General features: G+C 26.4%; 1 protein-coding gene across 8 annotated transcripts in view; it reads right to left on the bottom strand.

Moving 5' to 3' along the window:
- Positions 1-528: 528 nt before the first annotated feature.
- The window catches only part of LOC145189920 (RNA-binding motif, single-stranded-interacting protein 3-like), a 35869-nt gene continuing 23981 nt past the window's right edge, over positions 529-12416 (bottom strand). For all 8 annotated transcript variants that reach the window (XM_090090022.1, XM_090090020.1, XM_090090024.1 and 5 more), the window contains 9 exons: positions 11726-11787; positions 11536-11595; positions 11416-11464; positions 9670-9715; positions 9506-9550; positions 7451-7510; positions 6856-7047; positions 6202-6344; positions 529-900 (listed from right to left, as the gene is read on the bottom strand). In XM_090090022.1, the coding sequence (XP_089946148.1) occupies positions 894-900; positions 6202-6344; positions 6856-7047; positions 7451-7510; positions 9506-9550; positions 9670-9715; positions 11416-11464; positions 11536-11595; positions 11726-11787 (664 nt within the window). In that variant the 3' untranslated portion in view covers positions 529-893. The remainder of the gene's footprint in view (positions 901-6201; positions 6345-6855; positions 7048-7450; positions 7511-9505; positions 9551-9669; positions 9716-11415; positions 11465-11535; positions 11596-11725; positions 11788-12416) is intronic.

The raw sequence follows: 12416 nt of genomic DNA, 5'->3' as shown, positions 1-12416 counted from the left end.
CGATAATGAAAGCTATTTAATTCAACGAAGTTTTCTCATCAGGTTAAGTTTTTGTTAAAAGTTCAAGATATAGCCTTATTAAACATTGGAAACTTCTCCAAGTTTCTTTTTTTTAAATTCTTTTTTGATTAAAAAAGAAGTTATAAATATTAGGAATTTTTAGACTCATTCAATTGGCTGCAAACTAAATTTGTTAGTAGATGCTACACACCTTATTAGTAGCAACTTTTTTTTAAAAAAAAACAAAACTTTTTAAACCAACGCAATTTTTCTAAATGTCGAATTTGTGACAAAATCAATTCCTTTACAAATTCACCCAGTTCTTCCTTATAAAGCATGAAAGGATTTTATTAATTTTATTTTTTTCATGAAAAATTTAATCTACAATAATTAACTTTGCAACAAAAAAGAACTCAAAAGCTTGTTTCATTTTAAAAGTTTTTTCGTCATTTTTTTTGTAAAAATTATGGAATTGTAAAAGCAAAGGGAGAGAAAGCTGCATAGAGGAGACAAGTAAAAAAACATGGGTCCTTGTCTTATTTAAAATAGTTTGCTCAATGGCAAGAATAATTTTAAAATTCATAAGTTAGACATAATATTTTGTAAAAAATCTACATAAAAACAAAATTTCATAAATAGCAAAGAGGCTCATCCAACCTCGATCTAGACGTAAATAACAGAGGCTTATACAACCTCGATTTCGACGTAAATATCTAACTTTTCATAAAAACAGGTGAAAGCATTAAAAATGTAAAAACACCACCAAAAAGCTTAAAACTAATCGTTAAAATAATTTTTGTATAAAAATAAAATACTAAAATTATTAGAATAGATTTAACAAAAAAAAAAAAAAAAAAACAAGCAAATATGACAATTTACTTCAACCGTCTGCGTCATTTCCTGAAACAAAGAAAGAGAATGTAAAATTACATGCAAATGTATAGATGAATACCAAACACCTAAATATTCTTAAAATAATTAACATAATGAATGCTGCTTTACAGATCGACCTACAAATTAAACCCAACTGCGAAGCTTTTAAAAAATGTAAGCGTTTCCTAATCATTTAGATAAAAAAAATCCAAATGTTGTTTAAATGTAGCTTGCGAGAGGATGTTCAATGGCAGAATCATTAAACATTTTCTCAGATTCAAATCTGATTCCTGCAACGTGTCCGGTGTTGACCAAAGTAAATGATAACATCAATGTCAATTAAACAAAAATGAAAAACATTCAAAAGACTGAATGGGGAAATAAAAACTTTCAAACTCAATTATTGAGAATTTTAACAATTAAACTTGTTTATTTAAAATGAAAACGAAGGTTTTATTAAAATTAAATTTTCTTTTATTAAAATAACAAGTTTAGGATTTCAATACCAGTTGTATTTTAACTACTAAAAAGATTACTTAACATGATAACAACTATCAGACGTGAAACTACCTTTTAAAAAGTCGAATTGCAAAATTGAATTTTAGAAGAGCTAAAAATGAACTTTGATACTTTAAACTTTTGTCCTCAATCTGTTTTCCTCTTTAAAAGTGCTTTGTAATAAAAATAATCAAGAGCAGAAAAGCAAAACCCTTTCACCTAACTCATGTAGAGTTTAGTGAAAGTAATTGATGCTCCGTATCACCTTCCTCTCAACAGTAATCCCACTCGAGAATATAGAACTTGAACTCGAGGTATGTGACAAGCGTCCATTTCAACTAAGCTGGTGCAGAGATACTGTTATGATTCAGCCTTCTGCTACATATGCTTTCAGACTGAAATAGAAGGGAAGTTACATTGTCATCATCATCTAAAGAACAATTTACTCTTGTATCTGGAAAGCATTGGGAAAGCATTGGGAAAACATTTGTGATTGCTTAAAGAAACATCGTAATGATACAATTGATGGAGCTAAATACAAATATTATGTTGGTGAGTTGATTTTAAAATTTTAGAAGAATGAGAAGAAAACCATCAGTTCATATGAAAGCTTATGGGAATGCTTCAGTAAATTTCTGCATTAAGATATACTTACAATGTCAAAAACAAAGGTGGAGAGGCAAATAGCAACTTTTAACAACTCGTGCTACTTTGCTCAAAGGTTGACTCTTGAGGGAGAAAATTCACCATTTTGGCAGATGGACAACAAATTTATCAAAAAAGTTTTATCTGGTTAACAAAAGGGCTTTGGATATCTGAAACATAAAGAAGACCACTATTTGTCACACACCTCGAGCAATATGTTAAAAAACTGTACAGTTATGAAAAGTTGCTTCTAAATAACATGAAGTTACAAATCTTAATGAAAAATTAATGAACAGACTTCTAGAGTTTTTGAACAGGAATCCGTGTGCTATATCTGATTTTATGCATTTCGATTGATTGTAGAAAACTATTTTATTATTTATGCTTTTACATATCTGTTTTAGAAATAAATAACATTTAATGTGACTTTTAAAAAAATCTTCAATTAAAACTCATTGGAGTACAATTAAGATGAATAATTTTTTGCATTTCTATTGGGTGATTTCAAAAGAACAGACTTTAGCAGAAAAAGAAAATTCAAAATAACGGTAGCTTCAATTTCTTTTGGCTTTAACACTTAAGAAATCTAAGGGTTTAGTTTAAGAACGGCTACGTTAACATAAACAACTATAAATTATTAAGAAAGCTGTAAGTATAGTTCGCAGATGTCCCCACTGCTACAAACCGATTTTCCTCTAGCAATAATCTGATTACAGCCATTGTTAAACATCTTAAATATTTTTTCTCTATATCATTCCATATGAGATAATATATCGTAAATTTCCTAACTCTTCCCATAAAACTAACAAGGAACATATTGAAAGAAGAGTCATAAAGTTTGATAATCTTATTGATTAACTGAAAACCACTTATCCTTAACGCTACAAATCTGTAGAGCAATCAAAGTCAAAAATTTTCAGATTTGAACGAGTTAACATAAAATTAAGATCAACAGTAATTGCTTATAACATATGTGCAATAAAATTTCGTTTCAAATTAAAATTATCATCATTTATTCTTGAAAGTTCAATTTTTTATTATTAAACTTAATTCTCTCATCTTTAAAATGAGTATAAATATTCTTGTATTTTTCCTTACTTTTATTGGATTTTAAAATGCCAAACCAAATTGATTTGAATAAGCATGTTTACAAATTTTGTAATTAGAAAGAGATACCTAGCGATCAAGGAGTCAACGAACATATTTATAAAGAAGAATATTTAGGAAATATAGTACTTCCTTTTATTAAAAAAACATAAAAGTGGTAAATTATTGCACATATGTTAAATGCTATGAAATTCACACTTTTAGAAAATTTGTGGGCCAATTAAAAATTGTGATGCTTCTAAAATAGTAAAATAAAATAGCAGAAAAAAGTAACACAAATGAACTTGATTAACTTTATTCACTACAACTTTCTGTTCAATCAAAAAAAGTGCAATTTCCAATATTTTACAATGATAACGTATTTCTCACAGATAATTAAATGCTAAATTTTGAATTTTTGATTAAACAGAATAAATTAGATTTACAACAATTTTTTTTTCTGTTTTAAGTGTTTTATATGAAAACAGGTTCTGAAATATTTTTAAGGCCATTTAAAAGAAGTTGGAAATAAACAATTTGACCAGTATGTAAATCTTACACAACAAAAACTATGACTAGCATAGTGCTTTTCCAGTCTTCAAAGTGGATGCCTTGTGTATATCTTTCTAACATTAAGTTTTTGAGTGAGAGGGAAGGAGAGAGAAAGGGTGATAGAAGGAGGGGGAAAGAAATGGTGTTTAATTTTTTGTTTGAAATAAATCAGGAAAATAATCAAATCAAGAAACTGCACTTATTTTAATTATAGCAAAAAAACCTTATACCTTTGAAACTCAGTTCAGATGCTTGAAAGAGGTTGATGTTGTTTTAATTTTGGGGCATATTGGTAAAAACTATAAACTTAACCCCAATTGAATCTGATCCTTTTGCCTTCAAAAAATGGCTTTGAAAAAAAATGTAATTAAAAATTCCCTATGATGGCCTACTTCATGGACCTTTAGGGCAAGCTTATAAAAGAAACTAAAGCAGGAATTAAAGGTAGTTATGTAAATTATTAGATAGTGAATCATAAAATTTCTTGTAAAAGAAAAAAATTTCTCAACTAAATTAATTAAATGTTTCACGATTTCAAATGTTTAACTTCTGTTATTACAAATACATACCGTCCCTAAAAAACATCAAATGTCAGAATATTTGCATGCATTCCTTGGAAAACATTTGCTAAGTGTATAGTGATTGTAAAAAAACATGCTAGAATAATGCAAATAAAAAGTTTGAAAAACCTACAAAATCTTGACAAAAAAAAAGAAAAAAGGAGTATGTTTAGAGAAATTCAAAAATCAACAGGATTTTGAGGAATTCCTAAAAAAGATTTTACAGGTTGGCATACTGATTATCAGGAGTGGTATCAGAAAGGATAAAAAGAGATGAGACAAGAGTAAGATGGAATATCTATTTTTCTAAAGGATCAGGAAGAAAAAAGGTCATTTCTAGAATCATAAAATAAGAAGTTCAATGAGAAGATAGGAATATTTAAATTGACATGTAATTGTAATGTTCTAAATGCTGAATAATACAAGCATTCATTTTTAAATGTGTAACTCAGGAAAGCTAGTAGATTGTCAGACTCCCTACAAAGACAACCTACTACCTTAACTTGTAGATTCTCTCTGATTCTCTTGAATTTATTTAGGAAACTAGCTAAAGGTTGAATTCAGTGATAATGGTAATCAGTGATAATTAGGGGATTTGAACTCAACTATTAAGAAGTGATATCTGCAAGCCAATGATGTAATCAAAGTTGCCTTCCTTGATATATCAGAAGTTCAAAGCCATAAGCTAATGGATACTTATTTGGAGACCCTTTTTAGCCACACATTTGAGTTCCCTAATTGGGTTTTACTTCTAATTGGGATCTACAAGATGACAACTTGCCTGAGGAGAAAAGCAAGTGTTGCTGCCACAACTCTCTTTTTTGAAATGTTCAAAACATTTTAAACTAAACATTTAAAAAAAAAACACTTCAAAAGATCACAGAAAGGAGAACAACTACTGATGTACCAAATACAATTATTAAAAATATTATCAAATTTTTTTTGTTTCTTTGTTCACATAACATAACAACAAAATACAAAAAGAAAAAAAAAATGGCCAGAAATAAAATAAAAAATTTATATCCTATTGCAATGTTTTTGTTTTTTCAGAATTAAAAAACATTAAAGAACTTTATAAAGGAGGTTTTAGGATGTTGTTTTTTAATAAACAAAAAATGAAACTTATCTAATTTTTTAAGTTTTAAAGGTACATTAATTAGAATGTGAAAGATGATGGAATTTAAATTTTTACATCAGCAATTTCGAAAGGAACTATATAAACATAACTTTGAATAACATTTTAAAAAACCCAACCATGTATTTGTGCTTGAAGTGATTGTTCATGATTAATTGTAGGATTTATCATCCCAAATGCAACATTTTTCTAATGACAATTCCATTTAATATATGAAATCCAAAAAACATTATTTCTGTTGCAAAGAAATATTGTTTTTAAATCTAAATTTAGTAACAATAAAGAACACACTGTAGTTATCAGAATTCAAAGTTCTAAAGCCTCATTTGGAAAATCCTGAAGAATGTATTTTTGCAATAAACATAAAGGTGAAAAAATTATGGTAACTATATCTAATTTAGAAAAACTTACTAAAAATGTTAACTTAATACCCTCAAAATCCTGGCCATAATTCTAGGTCAATTTATTGAGACAGTTTTTTAGGGTATTAGTTTTTAATATATTTTTACTATTAAGGGGATTAATTTTTCTGATATTACTGTTTTTTGTATTCAAAAACTTGTTTAAGCTTTTTCTAGATCATATCAGTTGTTTCAAATAATATTTTTTCTGCCTTTTTTTAAATTAAGTAAACTACTATTAGGCATTTGATAGATTTAGACTTTGAGTTTCAATGCTAATGTCATCCTCAAAAAGAAAGTGAACTCTGATTTAATACGAACTGTAGCTGTAGCAATCTTTAAAGTAACATTACAAACATTCAACAGTTAGGTAGTTTTAAAAGTAAATTTCAATGAAAATATTTTCTTAAAACAAATATTTTATTGGAAAACTTCAAAACTGTTATTGTACCTTCTATATGTAAAAACAACTCTATTTTGAGAATTTTCGTCAGGATAATACTCATTAGAAGATTGCGGAATATGATTACCAGAAATGAGTTGAGGAGCATAGTTATTATCCAACTCTGATGCTGTCATTATAACAGATGATTCCTACAATAATAAAAAAAATCTCCTTATGCCACCATAACCAAAAAAAAGACTAAAATTTATTTAAAAAGAAAATATTTAAGAACTATTTTATTGTGGTTATGTACACATCTGCATGATCACATAAAATAATATGATTTCAGACAAAATTACTATTGATCTCATTCATTAACACCAACAAATGTTCTTATATGTCTAACATTTCATGATAATCAAAGTTATTAGTGTTAATGATTGCTCCTGAATATTTCTTTTAAAACAAACTCATAACAAAACTGCATTTTTACTTGGGTTCAAAATTTGATACAGAAACTGTCTGAATTGGAACTAAAATTAGGAAGTAATACCTCTAATCATTAGTTGAATTGTTTGTTAAGAAACACAACATAATCACTAGTTTAAAATCTAAGAAATTTAATGAATGCATAAAATGTAATGGGCATATTACTAGTGTCAATAACTAGAGATGAAAAAACAAAATAATTAAAAACTTGAATTTATATGGTTTACATACCCCATCCATCTGATTGGCTGGTTGTGGATGTGAAATTTGCCAGGAATTTTGCTGAGTAAACCCTCCAGCAGTATTAACAATGTATTGACCAACTCCTCCATGAATATGCATCTGGGCTAATTGATTCGTTATGTGTGGTACACATGATTGAGACATTGAATGAGGCATACTATCAATGGGAGGACTGACAAGCTAAGAAATTAAAAGAAAAATACAAGTATTCACAAAAAGAATTAAAAGTTTTTTCTGTTCAAACAGATTTTTATGAAATTAGATATTGCATAAACAAAGTTTTAGTTTCTTGTTAAAATAAAGAAATCTGTGCTCATTTTGTGATTCTGTGCTCATTTACATTTTACATTTAATTTAAAAGCAACTTTAAAAACATTCAACTTTAAAACAATTAACAAATTCATTTAAAAGCAGATGATATATGCATTCTTATTTCAAACATTCAATATATGCATTCTTATTTCAAATTTAAATTTTAAAATCAGTATAAAAAAATATCTGTTCTGAACTAGTACTTTTAAGAGAAATTCAAAAGTTAAAAAGTGTTTTTAGTGGGCATATCTAATCAAATTCAAAAACTTACTCCATTAGGAGAAACTGCAACAGCATATGAATGTGGAACAGCCCAGTTTGAAATTGGAATCTGAGTACAACAAAATGATATAAAAAACAGAAGTTTTAACTTCAATGTTTTAAACACATTTTAATAGTTAAACAGCTTTTACTTTTGAAGAAAAATTTTAGAGATATAAATAATCTCTTAGACCACCTTATATATTTATTCCGTTTATTGAAGTCATTAAACAACAGTTTAGCTCAGTGCTGGTCAGACTTTTTGGCATGAGAGCCACGTTCAAATACTAACGTGAGCTGAAGAGCCACATTAAATACTTTGCTCAGAAAAATTTTATTCAATCTTCTTTAAAGATATTTTGCCTTAAAAAAAATTAGCAGCTATCCCTAAAATATATATATATATACATATATATATACATATATATGTATATATATATGTATATGTACATATATATGTATATATATATGTACATATACATATATATATACATACATATATATATATATATATATATATATATATATATATATATATATATATATATATATATATATATATATATAATATATATATATATATATATAATATATTTATATATATTATATAAAGTTAAAATTAACTTAATATATATATATTATATATTTAGATAAAAAAATTTTAAAATTTCTTTAACTATTTTTTAGGATAAAAGGTTAGTGATTGCTTGAGCATATTAGAAATAAATAAATTTTGTTGAACAAATATTACCATAGACAACTAAAACAGCTAAAAATTATAGTATAATTAGAAAGATTAAATAAAAAACAAATACTGTTATACATACATACATCATACATACATACATACATACATACATACATACATACATACATACATACATACATACATACATACATACATACATACATACATACATACATACATACATACATACATACATACATATATACATACATACATACATATATACAATAAAAAATTTCATGGAAATCAGATAATATTTAGAGGTAGCCCTTTTAAGTCAAAGATTTAGAAATAGTTCTGTACGATATACTAAACACTATTTCAGTAGTAATTCTGGCTTATTGATTACCAATCCTTTTTATCCGTTTTATCTTCATTTCTCAATTCATCTTCTTTCTTACAAAGAATAACAACTACTTTAAATAATATTATGGAAACATGTTGAAAGCAGAAAATTTATTTGGTTGGTACAAAAAATTCTGTGAAGATGGAGAAAGTATCCAATAGTCAAGGTTCATAAGGTTGAAAAAAGATTTTCTTTTTAAACACTCTCAGGAGCAGTGGCAGTTCACTGAAAGTCTTGGCAACAACTTCTCAAGACAATTTCATCAAGTTTCCTAATCTGTTATCTTTTTTGGAGGTAATAAAATAGATATCCATTTCCAGATTGTTCTCATCCACCAAAAAATCTAGATTATTGCCCCAATTACAGCTGAAGAAACTCTAAAGGACTTTAGATTCATGATTGAACTCATGATACCCACACGATGCAATTTCTAATTCAAAAATTTGGACTTCATCTGTGGTAAATTTTTAAGGAGTTGGTTGGACTAGAACTTAGTTTCAGAATGTCTTTAGAGATGAAGAGATAAATGTTAGTGGCCATGAATGATCCAGCCTTGGATCTTCCATTATCCACCAGAGCAACTAAAAGTTAAATCAACTGAGTGTCTGAGTGTTAAGCAGCTTTGCACCATTAACACCTAACAACATTTTTACTTGCTTATACTTCCTCAGACATTCTTTACCAAGGATCTATCATTTCAGAAGGCCTTAAGCATTGACAAGAAATTGACAGGTATCAAAGAGATAATAGTAAAATAATCAAGTGCCATGGAACCTTGATTGTTTTCTATTGAATTCTCTATAGAAATTTTTTGAAACTTAAGAGTTTGAGGGCCACCAGTTTTTAAAGTAAAATTATTTATTGGTAGTATATATACTCTTATCAATATTTTATAATAAAATTTTGTATTATAATATTTTATAATAAATTTTTTATTACAATATTTTATAATAAAATTTTGTTCTCCTTACAGGATAAGATGCTCCCAATGAACCAGTTCCATTAGCTTGGTTCAACTTTCATAAAAATTAAAGGAAAAATAAAAAACATTAAAAATAATAATTCAAAATAAAGAAATTAAATTAAATTAATTAAAGAAATAAAATTTAATAAACAATTGTATAGGAATTTTTACCATTTGATTTTGAACAATAGGAGTAATACGAGCACTGTGAGTTCCGCTATAAAAATATTTAACCAAACTTTTCAAACAACATATTTCTTTATAAAAGCATTCTTCTTAAATATAAATAAATTTTAATTAAGACATTTCCTTAAGCTTCAGCATTTACTCTTGGTTTTTAACAAATAGTCCTAAGTAAAGTAAAAACTTCTACATCAGCTACTTGAACTTGAACTAAAATTGAATTAAAAATTATATATTTAGACATACAACCCTTCAAGACATTGTGCAAAATACCTATTCTGCACAATGTTGTGAAGGATTTTAGAATTTTTTTAAACAGCTATGTTATTTGTTTCTAGTTTTTTTATGAACTGTTAAGAAAAAAACATTTTAGCTCATTTGGCCTATATACATACATACATACATACATACATACATACATACATACATACATACATACATACATACATACATACATACATACATACATACATACATACATATATATATATATATATATATATATACATATATATATATATATATATATATGTATATATATATCTGTGTGTGTTATTACAACTTTGAAATTATTCGACTGTCGACTAAATCAATTAATGTATTTTTCAAAGTCGACCAAAATCAACTAATACATTTTTAAAATCAACTAAGTCACCTTAAAGTTGCTGTAGTCGAAATATTTGAATAAAATTTTTCATTCAAATATTTTGACTAAAAATTGTCAAGCAACATTAAAGTATATGATTGTAATATTTGAATATTATAATCATATACTTTATTGTTGCTTCACAATTTATTTTTTAAATGCTATAAAACAAATAGAACTTTAAGAGAGTAAACAAAAAAGATGGTGGTATGCAATACTGTTGTAATAACACATGCTGTTGTATTATCAAGAGCATTTCCTTTGTTCAATTTTAATTCATCTAATTTATTAGATGAATTAAATAAACAAAAAAAAATAAACAAAAAATTTAATAAAAAGCAGTCGCATAGATAAGTGGGGGCAGATGGGATTGCTAAACTTTTTTTTGGAGTAAAAAAAAGTTTAGCAACCCCATCTGTTACTATAATGAGAAAAAGGAAACATTAATGAAGTGGTGATACATGCAGTAAGAGTTAAGTTAATGTGATACAGCAAATTAGGTTTAATGGCCAGATATTTTTCTTGAATTAAAAAAACAGCTATGAATGATATTCTTATACATGGCTCAATCTTTATAAATAATTTATCTTTACAAGATAAACTACTTATAAAGATATCTCTTTACTAATTGATCAGCATCATAACAATATTAGAGATTGATAAAATTAAGTGAAAAAGTTTAAATAAGAATTTTAGGATAATTACCCAACTAATTCGACTTTTAGTCGATTAGTAAGAGACCCATTGTTGATTAAATTGACTATTCGATCTTTCAAAGTCAACTAATTTCGACTTTTGACTCATTGACTTTCAGTCAATTTAGTTAAAGTCAATAACAACACAAATATATATATGAATTTTTTGCTGTTTTAAACGCATAAAAATCTCTATTTTAATAAACTTCAGAAAATTTGATTTGTTTTAAAATGCTAATATAAAAGTTGGTTATTTATCAAAAACTGAAGAACTAAATGTAGAAGCTTATTTTATCTTAACTAACAAAAATCAATGCTATCCAATCAAAATAATATTTTTCAACTTAGTTTAATTATAAACAAAGGATGAATTTATTACAATAAAATACATACGGTGAACTGCTTCTCATTTCATATTCAACAAAATTCTTCCAAACACGATCTATATTATAAAATTAATAAGATCATTATTGATAGTCAAACTTAATTAAAACTTAAACAATAGTAAAGTACCTTGTTTGCTTTTCTTTGGTCCACCATCAGCAAATTTGATTAATAATGGTTCATTACTACCTACGTTCAAAAGACATATAACCAGATACAGAGAACAGAACTGAAATATGATTAGATAATGCAGTTCAATCAATCCCAGTTATAAAGATTAATCAAAAAATATAAACAATGAAACAAAAGTATAACTAACCAGCTAAATATTGATTATTCAATTTACTAATTATTTGCTCACAAATTTCTTTTGTTTCCATTCTGAAATAAGATTAAAGATAAAAAATCATAGCTTGTATTCATAAACTTAAGTTGTACCTTGACATTTCAAAATTAAATTATGCAAAAAACATTGATATTATATAACCCAATATACACTGTGTCAAAAAAGTTTTCATCCACCTGTCCTGTTCATTTTTCAGATGCAATAACTTTTTATTGAACAAAGATATAAGCAAAATTTCAACTAAATGATATCAGTTAACCATTCAAGAAATATTGTAAAAAAAGATTTTACAAAATAAATAATAGAAAATTAAATGTCGCATTTTAAACTACACAATGCCTGTTTTTTGTGCTAAAAAAGTTTTCATCCACCCTTCACTCCAACCTCAATTTGTTATGTAATCAGTATTAAAGCAACGTTTTTTAAATATAAATTAGATTTAGTAAGACTTTTGTATTATTTTTTCTTCATATGAATCTTTTATATTTTTAATTTTTGTTAGAATAATTATTAAAAATGAGAGTTGCAGAGGAAATTTGATCACTTATTGTTAAACTATGGAAGGAGGGAAAATCACAGCGAAATATAGGAGAAATAGTAAAGAAACCACATTCAACTGTGCAGTCCATTATCAAGAAATACCAAACCACCAAAAAAATTGCTG

Source organism: Hydra viridissima, unplaced genomic scaffold (assembly GCF_058129835.1).
Source record: "Hydra viridissima isolate aposymbiotic clone 2 unplaced genomic scaffold, HvirCarnegie_v1 scaffold_6, whole genome shotgun sequence".
In the NCBI taxonomy this organism is placed as follows: Eukaryota; Metazoa; Cnidaria; class Hydrozoa; order Anthoathecata; family Hydridae; genus Hydra; species Hydra viridissima.
Note: the sequence above shows the minus strand (reverse complement) of the source record. Positions and strands in the feature narration are given on the sequence as shown.